General features: G+C 43.7%; 1 protein-coding gene across 1 annotated transcript in view; it reads left to right on the top strand.

The window, feature by feature from the left end:
- The window catches only part of LOC104619711 (paired box protein Pax-2-A-like), a gene marked incomplete at its 5' end in the record, with an annotated part of 50,237 nt that overhangs the window by 25,218 nt on the left and 6,582 nt on the right, over nucleotides 1-18,437 (top strand). Inside the window, 3 exons of the mRNA XM_010285692.1 lie at nucleotides 899-1,025; nucleotides 13,377-13,586; nucleotides 17,319-17,420. Of these exons, the coding sequence (XP_010283994.1) occupies nucleotides 899-1,025; nucleotides 13,377-13,586; nucleotides 17,319-17,420 (439 nt within the window). The remainder of the gene's footprint in view (nucleotides 1-898; nucleotides 1,026-13,376; nucleotides 13,587-17,318; nucleotides 17,421-18,437) is intronic.

Here is an 18,437-nt window from a genome sequence, read left to right as displayed (position 1 = left end):
GGGGGCAGCGTGTGGGGAGCCCACTGGAGGAGGGGGAAATGCGGGGAGGGGGCTGGGGAAGCGCATGGAAAAAAACGGAGCAGAAAGAGCAGAAAATCAGTTTTAATTTAACGTAATATTAATCAGAGCAACTTTTCCTGCTGTTTTGTAGCCTTCCTGGTTTCTCCAGCTCCCGCGTCTGGTCCAGAGGCTGCCACAATAAAAAGGCAATTACCAGAGCCTTTCGGACAGGACACCCTTTCAGATTCAATGGCTCTCTCCCTCCCACCCTTCTGTTAGCCATGTGGCTCCCCCCTCCCCCATTTCATACCCCCATGACCAGAGCGGCAGAGGTTTTTTTTGATGAGGCTTCTTTGTTTGTTTTTAAAGAGCTAGTACAGAGGTAACAGCAGAGAAGAGGCAGACGACTCAGCAGAGAGCCTGCCTACAGTGGGCCAACACTGCCTGCTTCCTACAGCCCGCCTGTCCCAGTCATGTCATCGCAGTCCTCTGCCCCAGCTGTCCTTGTCATCAGGGCAAACACCTCCTGCCTCTGCTCAGCCAAGAGGGGACGTGGATTTCCCCTTTCTTCTCCCCTGGGCTGGCACAGGCAGCCGTGCCCATCCCCGCAGCACTGAACGAAGGCACAGTCATACCACAGATAACGGGCCAGATCCCACGCCCAGCCTCACCCCTCTTCTCCTTCACAGCAGCATGCAGGCGGGTGGGATAGCTCATCCTAGGACCCCATCCCCCCTGCCCCAAGCCTCTTGTCACTTCATCTTCTCTGTTTCCTCCTTCTCCTCCTCTTCCATCTGTGCAGGGGTTTGCATCTCTCCTCTTCCTCCCCCCCATCTGTACACCCTTCCCTTTCTCCCGGCGCATCAATAGCGAGCTGTCTTTCTCCTCTCTTCCCCAGGGTAATGAGTACTCCCTCCCAGCTCTGACCCCTGGTCTCGATGAAGTCAAATCAAGTCTATCCACCTCTGCTAACCCAGACCTGGGGACAAATGTGTCAGGACCCCAGACGTACCCTGTGGTGACCGGTAAGCTGCCTGACCAAACAGCAGAACCAAGCTTTTTATTTATTTCCCTCATCACCATTAGCTTCTGCTTTTTCTGCTAATGCAAGATATCCCTGTGTGGCAAACATGGAAAGAGACAGAAAGACTGTGGAGGATGCAAGGGCTCAAGAGAAGCTTGAAATTCAGAGTTTTGGCAGTTTTGGGTACACCTAGAGGTGCCCAGGTGTGACTCAAAGACAGGCAAACCCAGGTGTGAGTTGGGAACTTGTGTGCCCAGATGGGGCTTAGGGATGGATGTTGGTGGAGGACAGGTATGTCCAAATACGCACTGTGATTTTTAACTTTGCATCTGAGAACAAAAGGGTTATGGCCTACCCATGATCCGCACTTGGTTTTCTCAGGGAGAAACAATAATTTAAGTTTTATTCAGCCCTGGCATTGGAGGGGCATTTGCAAACTAAATACTGAGGTCTGCTGAACTGTGACTGCTAAAATCCCTCTTTCTTAAGCCCGTGAGTCTCTAACAGCAACTGGCAAAAGAAATTTATTCACAACCTTCCCCCTGCCCTCATGTGTGGGCATATTAAACTCAGGTGTGACTGGGAGAGTAGGAAATGAGAGCAAGCGCAAGGCAGCAGAGGAATCGGATGCACAGAAGCAGGAGGCAATTGCTGCAGCAGCTGCTCCACAGAAACTTCCTCTTCACTGGTGGCACGTGCAGGACCTGAGCAGCACAGGGCTGTCCTGGGGCCACGGGACATGCCATCCTGATGCTAGTGGTAGACTGCCTTCCCTGTGCGTGTCTAGAGCCGTAAGGAGATATTCTAGTGCCACAGCCCTTCTTCTCAGGCTTTAGTTGCCATTGCTCCCTGCTCACACAGCTGCCATAGGTTTGCACATCTCCTCCTGGGTAGCTAGAGCAGCTGGCAAGGCCCAAGTGATTCACCCCTGTTTAGTATATCACGCTTTCCCTAAAATTGCTGCAGCCCCTCTAGAAACCTCATGGTGTAAGTTGAGAAATAGTTCATGACAAAGAGGTGTAAGTCCTGTTAGCAAGGAAAGGAGCTGTTGCCTCTTGGCCAAAAAGCTGGCCTCTGATGGCACAGAATCAAGAGCACTGGAGTTTGTGTCTCAACGTTTTCTTGCAGAAGCCCCAGTGGTCAAAGCAGCTCATGGCTGAGGCAGGCAATCATTGGTTGTTCAGCAAACACTGAGCAAAGGCATATTATTACATGAAACTTTTGGCTACCAGGAACTTTAGGACTGGGCAGGATTAGTAACAGTTACCCTAAATACAAGAGGACATCCAGTGTTAGGTCTGCAAATTGTCATGGAGAACCATGGGGAGGCAAACTGCATATTTAGGGAGTGTCTAGAAAGCCTGACATACCCAGACTTTTTTCTTGGCTTTTACTGCAGTCAGGCTTGATCCAGGATCCATGTAGCCATGCAGTTTCTTAGCCAACCAGAAAAAAATGGCTCAGCTGTGGCAAAATTGTTCCACCTTTCTTTGTATTTGCATATGCAAGACACAACTCAGCTTGTGTCTATCTACCATTTAACAGATCTACAGCTCTTACAGGAAATACTTTCCTGTCTTTGGGGGGCAAAGCCAGTAGGGGAGCAGTACTGGCCTTCCTTCATGGAAGGCAGATCCCCATAGCTGGATGTAAAGGTGAGACCCCTATAAGCAGCATTTAAGATTCAAAGGGGCCATTAAAATAATTCTTTTTAGGCCTTCTGCCTAAGTGAAGATGGTGAATTCCAGCTTGTTAATGTGAGAGCAGAATTGCCGAATGCTGGGGTCACTGCACAAGCTTTGGACATGATTCTGACAAGGGGACAGCAGGAGACACATTTGGCCTCACAGAAGAGGCTGAGGCAGAAAATCTTCATGTCCCCCCAACACTGTGCCATCTCCCTCTGTTCCCTGCAACACTCCCAGTTCAGCTCAAGAACATCCCCATCTGATCCATCTGGATCCAAAAGTGAGAAAAGTTCATTTCAGACCCAGCTTGACATTCCCAGGTGGCAACTTAGCACTAACATCTCAATCTGTATGCGACATTTCAATCAGCGCAGAGTAACAAAAGCAGAACTATTAGCGTTGGGAGCTGTTCACTGGTGGTAATGATGGGGAAACTCAGAAACTGGAAATGAAAAGGGAAAAAAAAACCCTCAACACCCTGAAAGGCAGCAGGGGAACAGGGGTGGAGAATTTTTCCTCTACACTTAGGCCAGGATCCAATGTTTGGATTAATGGTGCCATTACCCAAGAAAGGACTTCAGATAATGCTCATTCTTAAAATGTTTTTGCTGGCAATTAAATGGTTGCAGTTATTGATCTTCATTGATCTGATGTCCTCAATTTGCATAATCTATTAAAGATGAATGATTCATGATATGTTTGCTATGGGGCCGGGCAATGCTTTCAGGAAGGACCAGAGAGGTGAGGAACTTGGTGCTGCCTCGTGATCTATCCCAGCCAGGAAAGAAAGGAAGAGGCTGGGAGCATGCAGATTTCTTTGGTATCACCCAGATCGCTCTCCCAAGAAGGGATACTGGAGTAACAGTGAGTGCTGAATTGCTGGCTGCCCATTTTGCTGCTATAGTGTCATCTTTGAAATGCCTGTTTGCTCTTGTCCCAGGGCTGTCTGTGAACCCAGGTGATACCTGAAGCAAATCCACGCATGCAGGGTACAAACTCTGTGTTCAGGATGTAAGATTTAGCTTCAGTCTACACTCCCCAGCTCAGTCTTCCCAGACAGAAAAAAGTATCTCTAGCTTTTTCCAAACCAAAGCTGTTTGGCATTGGATTCTTGCCCTTTCTAAAGACTTCAGAGAAAGTCCTTCTCTCTCTCTGGCTCATGACTAGCTTGCCTCAGCTAGCTCTCTCTGCTCACACCGTTCTGAGAACAGCCCCCTCCAAAAGACATCAAAACCTCAGCAATATGTATCTCCCTAAAATCTTGGAATGTAGTGAGATAGTTAAGTACAGATATTGCTGAAGTCCCTTTTATCTGTCTGTGAGCCTCCTAGAATTGAAGAGCTAGAAATGCTTCCCCAGCGTGCTAGAAGGTCTTCCCCAAAGTCCTGCACATCTATTCAGATACAGCTTAGAACGATAGTTACATATGGCACAGCCTTGCCTGGTACTGCAAATATCAAACTGCCTTTTGGACAATTATTCCATCTAATGCATTTTAGGTGGTCCATTTACTACTTACATCTCCTAAAGCAAGTAAACAAAAACATTTGCTTCCTGTGGAGCAGACAGGTCACCCTTATTTCTCCCTATTAAGTATCTTCAAGGAATTTCCATGAATGAGCTGACACTTAGGGGCTAGCTGGACACTAGGCTAGGAAGCTCCCGCTGTCCTTCATATAGAACAGACAATGTAGAAATTTTCAACTTCCTTGTGAAGTATCAGAGAGAGAAAGCTCTTAAGATCTGTCTGAGAACGCCACCTCACCTCTTCCTTCACACACAGGCCAATGGGCCAGCTATGTCTTGCCTCAACGTTGCATGGCCATTATAGCTAGCTTTGTGTAGATCCCTGACAGCTTCTTGGACAGTGTCTTTGGACACCAATCAGATTTCCTAGAAGCAAAGATCTAAGCTTGAACATACCAAGCTAAGGCACATACATGCAGTTGAAAACCAAGACAAGAATTTTATTGTTCAGAGATGTTCTACTGAAATTATTTCTATTAAATCAGACAGCCCAGGCAGATGAGAATAAATCTGTACAGCGCTAAGTAAATACAGAAAACCTCAACAGCTTTCTTTTATTCAGTAATTTTCACAGGCCTTTGATTTTGGAAGACACTCAGTAGCTAACACCCTACAGGTAAACGGAGGAGAACCTCAAGATTTTTGCACTAGAAGCAGGAGTACTTTAAAAGCACAGAGTTGTTCACAGAAGCCCTGAATCCTTTGAGAACAAAGGTTAAGATCCTTCTTTAAGTGCCATCAGAAGTCCCATCTTTTGGAATAGGCATGCATGAAAGAAGTGCTGTGTCTTCAAACCAGGTTCTGAGTTCTGGGGACTTAGATTAGATTAATAGTTTGGGAGCAGAGTCCTCTCCAACTCAATTATCTAGCCCAGAAGTTGCCCAACAGAGAGGCAGCACTATGGGAAATAAAATGGACTTTTCATGTATGTCTTGAAACTTGTTTATTAACAGACTACAAAGGGGAGGATTTACTAGGTGGATCGTAAAATTACAGCAAAGGTAAAGAAAAACTTCCCTTACGTGAATCCCAACAGTTTTAACTAAATAGAACTTGGTTGCCAACCCACTACAATCAGTGAGATCTACAAAGAAAAGTAAAGGTAAAAGACAAGCCCAAGAAAAATGGGGCAAAAAAAAAGCACTTCAGCAACTTCTACCGTTGACTGAAATGGGAGTATGTGTTCTCTTCTCTTCCTGTGAGGAGGTTTCTGAGTGCTTCTGTGCTATGGTTAGCACCTATTAACAGGAATAGGTAACTTTTAAAATCATCATCACCCACCAAAACAACTACCAGGTCCTGTATAGAAAATATTTCTTTCTCTCTCTGGGAAATAAACCTTTCCCTAAGCAAGTATCATCCAGGGTGAGAAATCCTGATGACAACTCCCAATGTTTCAAACAAAGACACCAAAAAAGCACAAACCCCATCAATCTCGCTTGACTCCAGACCTCCCCTCTCTCGCATGCGGTCATATTTTTTTTCAGTTTAAGTTAATTTTTAAAATTCATACATGAATGAGGCAAAAAAATCGTATAATTACTGACATTAAGATTATTTGCTATGTCTCCAAGACATATAAAAATAGTAATTAAACAATATCCGATTTCTATTAAAGTTTTCAAGAAAGCTGTGATGCTAAGCACGGAAAAATCACTGGCTAGACACCTAGATTCAAAGTTTTTCTGAAATGATAAACAATCTTTTGAGAACTTTAGCCTCCTGCAAGGTGAAAAGATATTATTTCCTTCCTTTCAGCTTAGTGAGCGAACTGAAGAGAATTTTGTTCAATTCAATAACCAGGTCATTCAAAACTAAGAAACAAACTAGGATTTGAAAAAGCAGAAACATTTGTTTTCCTCTGTCAGTGAGTGAATTAAGCTTGGTGTGAAAGGATGAGATCTATTAGTTCTAAAATCAGTTCAATTTCCTCCTTTTATATATATCGTTTCCTTCATTTAATAAGTTGGTTTTAATGCAAAATCTACTTAGAGAAGCTTGCTTTTTCTGTTCTAGTATATTTAGGAAGTCAGGGAACTTGTGGTCATTTTATTTAATTAGCATGAATAATTACAAATACTGTTTTTAATTTAATTCTAATTTCCATCCAAATATAACTTGACACAGATCACAAGTAAAAAGATAATAATCTAATAAAATAATAATATGGACTCATCGTTCACTATTTTCTCATATAATAATATGTAAAGACAAATTATATTAAACAACATAATTGCTTAAATAAATGTGTACAGATGCAGTTTATCTACTTAGCAAAAATTGAAATTACTATGTTTAGTGTAAGTTTTGTATTTGTCAAAATATTTGTTACCACCCATAAAATTCAACCCTTTAGAAAACAGCCTCATAGTGCAAGTGTAAGGCAAGCTGGATCACCTTGTTGTTTTAAATCACGATTAAGACTGACCATTACATTCAGTTGTACTTATAATATTACGCTGAGAGAGGGAGCATTTCCTTCCCCTTTTCCTTGTTCGTACTGGTGAAAATTTCCTCTCTTGCTCTAATCTACTTTAGCTTCTGACACCAGTAAGCAATGGCCGTGGTCAGGGCTTGACTGAGCGGACTTAAGAAATCCTCTTTAATAAACTGCTAGGGGCCCCAAGCTGGCTTTGGTGGCAGCAAATCCACATATGCAGCCCCGCACTCTGCGGCACAGCATCACGGCTGCAGCCGCCAGCAGTCAAGCACCCTGTTGGGCACATCTCTGGATGCCCCAATGCCCTGAAAATGGAACATGATAATCATCCATGTGGCTGCTACAAGGTTGTTACTATCCTGCCTCGTCCAAATAAAGGAGGTATTTTCTGTGACAAAGCCTCTCCTTTATTTAGGATGAGGAATCAGCAAAAGTAGAAGTCCAGAGGACCTCCAAATTTTATCAACTGTTTCCCATCCCTAAGAATAGATAATATCTTATCTAGTCAAGGAATTTGGAAAGGCAAAAGGTGTTACTACTCTTCTCCAGGACCAAATGGCTGAGGGTGATAGCTGGTCAGATGAATGATCCCTGCCACAGATAGGAATAGCAGGGGGGAAAGGAATCACATAAGCCATTTCCATGCATCCAATGGAAGTTTCACTGACAATAACTTTATGATGCTGAAGAAGGCAGCTCGTGGGCTTGAAAGGCATATTGAAGTATGGAACGCAGAAATGGGTGAACCCGGAAGAAATTGTGTCTTGCCTTCCTTAAATTAGCAATTAAGCGAACTGGGTAATGAAAATAGCAGTGAATTGGTTCATTCACAGTCCGATTTCCCTCAGCAAAGGGACAGCATTGCAGACTGACACACTCTATGCTGCTGGACAAAAAGGGACTTTCTTAGAGAAAAGAATTATATAGTCTTCCCAACATTTCAGTTTTTGCCATTTCTTTTGAGGCTAAATGAAGGATCCAATAAGATGGCTATCATGAAAAATTTTGTGATGTAGATATTTGCCCACTGGCAGCAAAGACTGTGATCTCCATCAGCTGTACTGGATTTAACCAGGCCAGTTGCTTGTAAACTGAAATTGCCCACTGCAGTCTTTCAGAGAAATGGAGAGCTTACGGCAGTCTTTGGGCCACCTTTGTAGCTTTTGGATTGCTGTGGACTACCCAGGAAGATCTATCCTATCTTACGATCAGTAGAATGTCATTGTGATGAAACCTTGGAGATACCTATAATGGGGACTGTGTGAAAAACCAGCATGTTCTGTTCTAATTAAATTTCCCAGCATCTTGTTTAGGAGGTAACGATGAAGTCCCAACCCACCAAGGAATACGCATATGCTACACTTTAAGGCAGGAAGTAATTGCCCAACCTGATGGGCTACGACTCAGGAAAGGGGACAAGAATACAAACTCCACTGAACTTCTCTGTTTGCCAAGTGCGCAAGTTGCATATCTGCCCCCCCGCCCAAGACTTTAAAGCACATCTTCCTTCATCAGCTCCATCTGTAAACAAATGTACTTAGAGCCACATGAAGTTGACTTCAGTGGAGTTCTAAAGTGATTAACACTAACAGTACTCAACTAGCTTCAAAGAGTAAGTCCACACAACAGGTCTACTGAAAGCTCCACACTTCACGCTGTACAAAGACTATAAAACTTTTTCTCACCAAAGTAACGTAAAGAGTTAGCAGGTCCATTACAGAGACATCAGTTAATTAGATCAGATGCAAAATCTAGATTTATAAAATTCAGTTTTATAAAAAATGGGGCAAACAGATTTAAAAACTTGACATCAATGATGTGACAACAGTTTTGACTCTCAGTGAAAAGCAATCCAAGGTTGTTTCTTTAAACATGTATCTCAACAACCCACAAGCAAAGTGTTGGGCTAAGAACATGGACGGGTCTGTGCAGAAACAGAAAATAAACCTGAACACGCAAGGCTCATTCTCCAGTCAGCAGAAATAGAAAGAGAAGACAAGAAAGGTACATCAAGAAGATGATCAGTCTTTGCAAGCTTTTCAGTTGTTTTAGCAAAGATCTGTTACAGTCACAGAGAAGGGAAGAGATATAGGATGATCTTTGTCTTCAGTGCAACTTGCCTAATGCTCTTGCAAGAGAAAAGGCAGAAAACTAAGAAAGAAAAGAAAAAGTGGTTCTTCTGACATGACAGAAAGCAAAAGTGAAAGATACGCTGTTGTCAGTCCAGTTTGGTCTTTTGCATGACTTTTAGAATTTCTGAGGCAAGATTCTTACATGGGGTAAAGCAATATGACTCTACTGGCTATAAACTCACCCCTTTATAAATGCTGAGGACCCAGTTCCATTCTGTGTGTCGCAATGAAACCCTTCTAAGGAACGGGGAACGCAAATATGGAAAAAGATACTTCAATTATGGGTACAAGCATAGGATTCGAAACACCTGGGATAAGATTCAGCTTTGGCAAAGGATTCCTACAGAAACTTAGGTACATCTTCTCTGTGCTCAATTCCTCACAGATAAAATAGTGATCCCTAAGGGATGCTATAAGGATATGTGTTCTAAAGAGTGAGGCACTGGGATCATAGAAATATTTGATAGAGACCCCAGGAAAAGATGAAGAATGCTAAACATTGTCAAGATGGTGAGCAGTGTTGTTAAGTGGGTGTGTACAAGCCATCCCTTACACAGGGATGTGCCATCTTGATATTCTTTGTTTACTGAAAAGAAAAGGAGCACTGGATGCAGGTAGCTTATCCTCCAGGAAGCTAGCAATGAAAAACAAGCAGCTTACCTAGTCCTGCAACCCCCCCTCTTTCCCTTCCCTTCCCTTCGGTAGCAGGGAGCACGATAAGAGCTGAGACAAGTCTCTATAGGAACCCAAAGCTGTGAATCTTCCTCTCACCCTGTCTGGCCAAAATCCCTTCATTCGCAGAGAGAATTTAGGCCAGAGATCACCAGTTCTAGCTCTCCGCCAGAATAACAGAGGAGAGGGTTAGAAAGGAAGAAAAACAGCCATAACTCAGCAAGTACAGTCAGAAGAGAAGAGCAGGAGATGTAGAAAATATGTAGTCCTCTGCTATGTTTCGAGCTATATCCCCACTCTGCTGACCCTTTCAAATTTCCCCCACCACAACACTGGGTGGTGTTTTTTTTGTCGATTAATACGAATGTCGTTTGCCATTTAGAAGGAGAAAGGAGCCTGGGACAGGAATAGATTTCTGCTGCGTTGGGGGGTTGCAAACTCATTCCACCCCCCATGTGATTACAGGCCGGTATTCAGCATTAGGAATTAGACACTGACAGATACCTTGGGGCTCCCTGATGCAGCTTTACTGAGGGACACCCCCCAAGACACAGACAAGCCAGTATGGCACTGCTCCACAGCTTGCTGGCACTAGAAAGACTTGGGATAGGAAGGGGCAAGTTCTTCATCACAAATATGAAAGAATTAGAGAATGGAGAAAATCAGAAGTGAAAACAAAAAAGGTGCAGTTGAAGTTTGAGGTGGTTAAAATGAAAAATGTCACTGTGCCATTCACAGGTGGATAGATAGATCAATCAATTGATCTTGTCTACACTGACACACTTTGGAGCTATAATTCACTGCTGGGGCAATTATTCCAGCATAGCAGTGTCATGAGTTATATCAGAGATGGAATTCAGGTGCTTTTAGTCAGGGGAGAGTTGGACAACAAAGGAGTAAAAATTGGTAAATGCCATCCACCAGTAAAGATACATGGGATATGTCTGTGCAGTTGCAGAGCACAGAGGAAAAGATAGACAGATAGATAAATAGATAAATAGACACATGAAAGTCTGAGTTTTGGTTGTGCAATCATTCGCTGTCTGACCTTATCCTCGCCTTCTCTCCACTGCTCTTAGAGAGAAGAGTGTTTAGCATTATTGTGTCCCAGTCTCTTTGCCACGTTACTCTTGACTTCTTTATCCCCCTGCACTGAATAAGTGTTGCTGCCTCTGGAAGGTGCGAGGAATTTTTCTTCATAAGCCTTGATGTGTTCAAGAGAGGGCTGGGCTCATCTCTGCTGTGAGTCTGACAGGCGCTTTAACAGCCTCACAACACCGGGACAAATAGCTCCTGGTCCCTTAACCCTTCTCAGCTTTGCAAGGCAAGGCCTGGCACTGTTGTTCCCATTGCAAGGGCTTTAGACAGTCTTTCAGGCTGAAATCCTCTCTGTGGTGGCTGGACAGAGCGGAAATCCAGGGGCTGGATCAGATTGGCCTAATGCTACAGCAGCTTAAGCGGTCTGTTTTACCAGAGATTATGGTTTCACTTACACAGAGCGCCTGAAAAATGCTGCGGTTTAGGAAGGATTATAGCTGAAAATTCCATGCTTTAAAAGAGAAATAAAGCAGGGGAGGGACTAAGAAACCCAACGTGCCTGGGGGCTGTGCAAACAGGATTAACCTCTGCCCATAGCACCTCTTGCTTCTGCCCACCCACGCTTCCCATGTCCATCCACTTCTCTCCCCTTTCCTCCCCAGCGGCTCGTCACACCTGCTCTCTTTTGCACAGCACGGAGAGCTGAAAAAGGAACCCAAAAATGCCCAGGACCAAAGTGTCCCTAGGTTATTTAGCTATGACTGTCAAATGGCTTCTTTGAAAAATGTCACTTCACTTGCAGCCCCTGAAAAGCCAGGGGAACTTTTGGCCCTCTGCCTGCAGATAGATCTATTCATCCAAATTACCTACTATCAACATTATTTGGGTAAAGGCTTCAGCACTCTCAGACCGCTGGTGGCGACTCTGCCTGTCTGGCCTGAAGGTAAATCTGTGCACTCCTTGCCATGTGATGACAGAGGATGCAGGAGAAAAGTAGCTTTAGGGGGTTCTCCATCTACAATGACTGGCATTGGCACGTGAAGACTCACTGGTAGGACTGCAGGAGGGTATGTAGTTCTAAAAAGCAGTACCTGGGCGCTGATGTGCTGCCTACTCTGGTGACTTTTAATTAACTGTGCAACAAGAACCAGATACTCCAGCTGCTATTCCACATATCCTCCAGAAAAGGTCCTTGCCAAACAGAGCTTCCTATAGCAAAAAAGGGAGAAGAGATGACACTCCTCACCTAGCATACCAGAGACTTCACATAAGTAAACTAAATAAAGAGGAACTGTACACCTTTTGGCTGGGACTGATCCTTCTCAATCAACTGAACCATGAACATATGTCTTTGCCGCAAAGGAGTCTCAGTGATCAGAGACCTTTGCTGGCCATCCAGCTTAGAGGTACTTGGAGGAGAACACAGATGGCAAACTGTCGTTTTTGCCAGGTAGCAAACCTTTAGGAAACAAATGCCTCAGAATAAACAGCATTCACAGATAGAAACAGCCCAGCCCTTTATTGTCTAGGTGAGCATTGCAGCCTCACAATAAGTTGCCTAGAGTTAATTAAACCAGTTCTACATTAATGAAGTCAGATTTATGACCTAATTATATGTCACATTTATATTTCTCTGTATAAATCAAAACCACCAGAACTAACTTATTTCATAGGCCATTGGCAACACTTGCCATCACGGCAGAGAGATGGCTTTCATTTATTGGCTTTAATTTGTTTTCCTGAGGGTGGATGGTTTGCTAGATGATTTGGATCGGATCTGATCACATCATCCATACTTCTCTTTCAGGTGTTCAAATACAGGACTCTATTACTGCTGACCCAAGAACAGTGGGTGTTCTGGAGTACCCATGCTTTAGGTCACAGAGCTTTCCAATTCCCAAACCTCTTACTTGGCAGCCAAGTTAGGAGCAGTTTCAAAGCTGTATCTATTGTGCTAATGTAAATCTGCACATCAGAAATGAAGGTCCAATGCAAACAACAATGAAAATGAGACCTTTTATAAGTCCTCCACATCCCCTCTCCTCCATTATATCTCTCTGTTAAGGTATCTGTCTGGCAACACCATACTCTGGGAACAACCAGAGTCAGTACTGACTGCTTTTATGGTCAAAGCTCCAAAGTGTGTCACTGTGAACAAGATCAATTGATTGATCTATCTGTCTATGCACCTATTAATTGCACAGTCCCATTTTTCTTTTAACCACCTCAAACTTCAGCTACGCCTTTTCTGTGAAAGCTTTTACAGAGTTTGGCTTGAGAAGCTTTGGCCATTACACCAAGCATCCTGTTTAACAGATACTCATAACGATGCTGCTCTCCTGGGGAAGGTTACCTTGGGTCTGAAGAGACAAAGTGGTATTATTCCCTGGGCCAAACTGTAAGTGCAGTATCTTCATGTGCCCTCGGCCAGTGAAAGAAAGCAGCAGGAAAGGGAGCACAGAAGCTTCAGAGCATTCTTCTCCTTCCGAACCCTACGCTTCTTCCTGTCCTCCCTCTCCTGCATGTTCCCTCCCTCACTTCTCCTTTTCCTGCATCCCATTCCTCCCATCTGCCACTGCACTCCATTCTCCTCATCTCCTGCTGCCCTGCAGAGGCATCCCTGCAGTCAGAGCCTAGCCCCTGGGTGCGTTTACTGCTGTTGTCTCAGCACTGGCTCCTCTGATCTACTCCTAACCTTTTTATTTTTATTTTTGTTTTTAAATTAATTTCCCTGTAGATTTTAACCACTCCATTTTCATTTACCCATTTTGTTCTTCCTCTCCTCCCTTCCCCACCCTCCTTTTCCTCCCCCTGTTCCCTTTGTCTGTCTGTGTCCATCCCTTACCCTACCACAGAAAACCTCTCCTCTCCCCTCAGTATAAAGCAAGAGCCTCATGGAGCCTCTCTCACCCCTTTCACCCCCACCACGCCGGTCGGCTCTGGGCAGGCTGATCTTCAGCCCTTCCACATGGCCCTTTCAGATGATGCGTCCACGCCTTGCTACAGTGCCTTCCTTCATCATGGTGCCCACTTTGGGCAGTCCAGCAGCCAGCCTCTGATAGCAGGTAACCGGCCTTGGCCACAAACTCAGTGGGGATGCTGCAGGCAAGGGGTTCAGTTTCGTCTGACGGGGAGACCAGTGAAAGCTGCAAGCTCTTTGAGTGCAAGTGGGAACCAGAGAAACTATGTTCCAGTTCTGTGTATGAAGCATGTGTTCTCAGCTCCATGGAGAGTCATCAAAAGATTTCATGCCTGTCCTTCATTTTGTAGAATAAAATGGGAAAAGAAGCTGTAACTACCTCAAAGTGACTGGGTGTCCCAGTTGGATGGGTTTGGGGCTTAGTATAAAAATACTCGTACAGCAAAATCCTGTGTTGTTTCAATAGCCACAATACCCCTGAGTACTGTAGGCCCAGCAAGGGTACTGCGTGCTAGCCTAATGTAGATGATTGCAGCCTGAATAACCTAGCCAGCTCTAGGACTGTTAGCAGGGTTGTTCAGCATGGGTTGCACAAACTACTAAGGTAGATAAATACATAGGCAGTTGGTGAGCACTGCCATAGCTATGTTGGGGAGCAATATTTGAGTCACCTGGTTTGTGAATGTCAATGTGAGCTAGTGCCTTCACACAGCAGACCAAGTAGTTAAGAAACAGGACATCGTGTCTGAGTGTGAAGACCTGGAAAAGTGGGTGAGAGACTGTAATGTCTTATACTCAAAGGGATACAGACCAGAAGTAGGTGGCCCTTAAGGGGAGGACAGACGTGAAGAAATAGGTTGTAGAAGATGGCAGCACTTAGGAGCAGCAGGCTGACGGGGAGGAAGGAGAAGTTTCAGGTAGGTGCTAGGAGAGACTCCTGTGCAAGGTCACTGAAGCAACATTGCTGCAGAAGCTCAGGGTGGCTTGGATGAAACAGTGGGTATCATTTTAGGTGACCACTGAGGCTGTTATCACTCCACTGTAAAATAATGTAATTTGGGCTTTTTCAGAATGAAGTCTTAGTGCAGGCCACAGTTCCTAATGCTCAAGAAACACATCTTACCTCTGCCTCCTTTGTGTTCCTATATTATTTTTCTCTTTAACCTAACATCCTCCCTTTGTCTTGTCAGGTGAGATTTGCATTTCTAAACCTCCCTGCAAGTAATAAGTAGAGAAGACTTTTGTGTTCATAACACTGTCTTGGTCCAATCTGACTGCAGCCAATAAGAGCCTCTGGGCTCTGTGCCCTTCCTAAGCCAAGGAGTCTCCTGACAGACTCTCTCCAAGAATATAGTTCTCTTGGGATGCCGTCATATATGACCACCCTTAGCCTAGAAGGCACTGTGTTTTGGGAGAGGCACCTGCCTTAGGACTCTTATGGAGAATTAGACATGGGAGAAAGTATTCAAAAGTTCAAACAATGTCACAGTGATGAAGGTGCTGTTCCTCACTCAAAAGGCTCTTGGAGAAGGCAGGAGTTAGAAGCATGTTATGAGCAGGATAGGTGCTAGCCTTGCCATAGCCCTGGAGTACAAGAATTTAATAATCCTGTCTACCTTTTGGTAATGAGAGGAGATAATGGAAGGGGCCTGCTTGTATGTAACAGCATTTTAAGAGTCTCTCTGTGGGACTCCTACTCATGTTGCTGATACTGTACTTGTTTGTCATCTTCGTTTTCAAGATTGGGATTTTGACAGATGATCACTTCCCAATGAATTTTCCACACTGAATTTTGAACATCAGCCTCTGTGCACTCATGTCTGCATAAAAGCACAGGGGTGTATGTGCATAGATCGAATAGCAGAGTGAGTGTGTATGCGTTCCCACTTGAATGGAAGTGTCAAAATGAATTAATTTTGCCTACTGCTACATAATGTTCTCTCTAACATTTCAGTGACACTGTTTTCTCACTCATCACCTGTAGTTATTTCTCAGGCTAGTCAATATATGAAACAAAAAGGACATGAATTTTAAGCATAAAACTTTCTTGCCTTAAAAAAATGTGAGGGAAAAAAAGAACTACATCTAGTAGGTGTTAATCATACAGCTTAACACACAGCTACAAATCGCTAAAGGAGTGATGGTGATAAAAGAGTAGAAGAGTGTGGAATATAAATCCCTGGGGCATTATATATTTATTTTTATCAGTATTATGGAGTGACTGGAAAATGGCTCAGCCGTTGTCTGGTGGTTCTGTGCCATTATCTAAGAGGAGGTGAGCCAGGAACACCAGCCACCAATCAGGAACCTCTTCAGGAGAAAGAATGAACTTGCATTTCTTTTTTTCTTGAGCAAATCACCTCAGTAATCTTTAGTCCACACCTATGAAAGCAGTCTCACTGGTTTAGCCTACTTCATCCCAGAGAAACTTCCTCCCCTCAACATGCTCCATGTTGATTAGTTTTTGCTTTGCTATGTAACTGTTATTTATTTGTGATTCCCCAGCCAAGGTTCATGCTTGTTCCAGGGCCTGCTTTATCAGTTACCATTCTGCCGCTAGTAGAGCTAAACCAACTCTTATTCTTCTTTCATTGGCATATCCTGCACAGTTCCAGTGACTCTAGTGGTGTTCATGAGCCATACTTAACCCGTAACTGCTAAAGGCAAATGAGATTCCGGCCTTCCAGTTAGAACAGACAGGAAAGATAAAATTTAAGAAAGGAACAACAAATGGCACAAACTTCCTGGTGAGCTACAGTTCACCTAGGGAATGTGAAAGGCTTTGGATGCCTGGAACAGGCTGAGATCTCAGTAGGCAGTGTTGGAGGTTGAGCTGTAAATCTCCCAGCAGCTGTGGCGGAAAGATTATCTTAATTTATTTAGCCTTTTTTTTTTGTTGTTGTTTTGGTTTTGGCTTGAAACTCCCAGCAGCTTCTGAGATGATTTTAGTTCATTTAAATGCAATAAGCACTAACAGCAAAATGCCCTTCTGGCTGGCCCATTTTCAGGCTAACCAGTCCAAATGAGGAAATGCCTCTGGCATCAAGCAAGAAGCCTCCAGCTGCACTTCCTAAGAGATGAAAAATAAACTACAATCATCCACCCAGTCCACACCCACACCCCTCTCTACTTCTTTGGTTGAGAAAAAATATCATGACTTTAAGTATCACTAACAAAAACTTGTACCTGTGGTAAAAATGAAGTGGAACCCAAACTAATTTGCATGATCCTATTTTTTTTTTAATATATGTATCTTACACCAGTACCTGGAAGGAGTCCAACTAGTATTGATCTCATGCTAAGCACTGTGCAAATGTACTAAAGGTGTGCCCTTGCACCAAAGAGTTTGCAGCATAAAAAGAAGCACAGAGAGGTGAAGTGACTTGCCTAAAATCATCAGCATGTGAATGGCAGAGGTGGGAAGAAAGACAAGCACAGAAAACTCTTGGATCACTTTCCAATGCCTTGCACATTGATCATGCCCTAAAGCAACATCACCATGGTTTTGGAACTTCATCCACTGCATATAGACAGGACCTCAGATACTCTGGCAATGAATATGCTGCCATTCTTTGTGCAGCTTAGCGCCATTTTGATTTCATTAAAATAGATCCAAAATCTACAGTGAAACAAAACAAATTATTTTGAGCCTCACAAAGCTAAGTTTTAACATCCATCCTTACAGTGTGAGATCAAAAGCACCACAGTCTTCCCTCAAAATTTTCAGTGGATGGACAGCACTTATGTAAGAGAAGGCTGCACAGCACTTGCCTATCAAGCTGCTAGTCATATGACAGTGGGACAAAAGGTGATATCAAATCAATATTGAAAGATCTTATCCCTATTGATCACCTGTCCTGATTCTTTCCTTTTCCAGGTCGTGATATGGCAAGCACCACCTTGCCTGGCTACCCACCCCATGTTCCCCCAACTGGACAAGGCAGCTACCCAACCTCAACTCTTGCAGGAATGGTTCCTGGTAAGTCAGAATTCAGTAGTGGTGCACACATGTTTGAATGGTACACTAGCATTGTAAGAGCTTTCACAGCTGGCTTTGCTATTGCTTTGCTTCTATTAAGGCCTATTCTTTTCATAAAGAAATCATCAGGTGCCTATAACCAATGTAGCTAACAGCCCTTTCTGTAATGTATCTCTTTCCCCCGAGTAACTGATTCACTGCTGCTATGGGCAACTAGCTATCTATAACCTATGGCAATTAATTGGTAATTAATTAACCTTAGTATTCATTAACTAATGTAATTATTTTCCAATGACCCGTGCAGATTATTATGCACTGCTCATGGCTCAGGATATTCAGCTATCCGCTAACTTGGGGTCACACCTTACCTTCTATCTAAAGCCAGGGCATCAAACTGAAAATCGTCAATGGTAATTTAATACCCGCAGTTTTTGGAGACCTACTGTCCATAGCCTAAACTAGCTAAGAAGTCAGCAATGATTAACAGCATTTCAGGAAAAACAAACTCTTCATTTTCAACAACCAACCACTTACCCACCTCCTGTTTGTAAGATAGTGCTGCCAATCCAAGAAACTATCTACTTACCAAAGGCAAACTGTTTCTTTGCTACCCAGTGCTTTTGGAGAAATACCTTCTCTTGGCAAATGGATTCTCCCAGTGTTTAGAGAGAAGAGAGGACTAGGGCAATTGAAGAGTTTATTTCCCTAGGCTTTATTCCACACTCCTCTGATGACAGTTATCCCAAATAGATAAATGAAGAGGCAGGACTTTTTGTTTCTCGGCCATGGTTGCTCAGAACTCAGAACTTCACCTGCCACTGATTTCTGTTTACGTTACTGCCCTGAGTTGTGAGTCATGACAGCTAATCAGCAGGTACACAGTCCATTCTGCAACCTCTGCTACTGGAGGGATGACTCCAGAACTGAAGCAGCAGAAAGCTGAGGACAGAAAGCTCTTAAATCATAATGATATGATTGTCCAGGGCTTATAAGTGAAAAGCCTAACTTAACGCTCAT

The sequence above is a fragment of the Phaethon lepturus genome, unplaced genomic scaffold, assembly GCF_000687285.1.
Source record: "Phaethon lepturus isolate BGI_N335 unplaced genomic scaffold, ASM68728v1 scaffold47874, whole genome shotgun sequence".
NCBI lineage: Eukaryota > Metazoa > Chordata > Aves > Phaethontiformes > Phaethontidae > Phaethon > Phaethon lepturus.
This window is presented reverse-complemented; position numbering and strand designations above follow the sequence as displayed.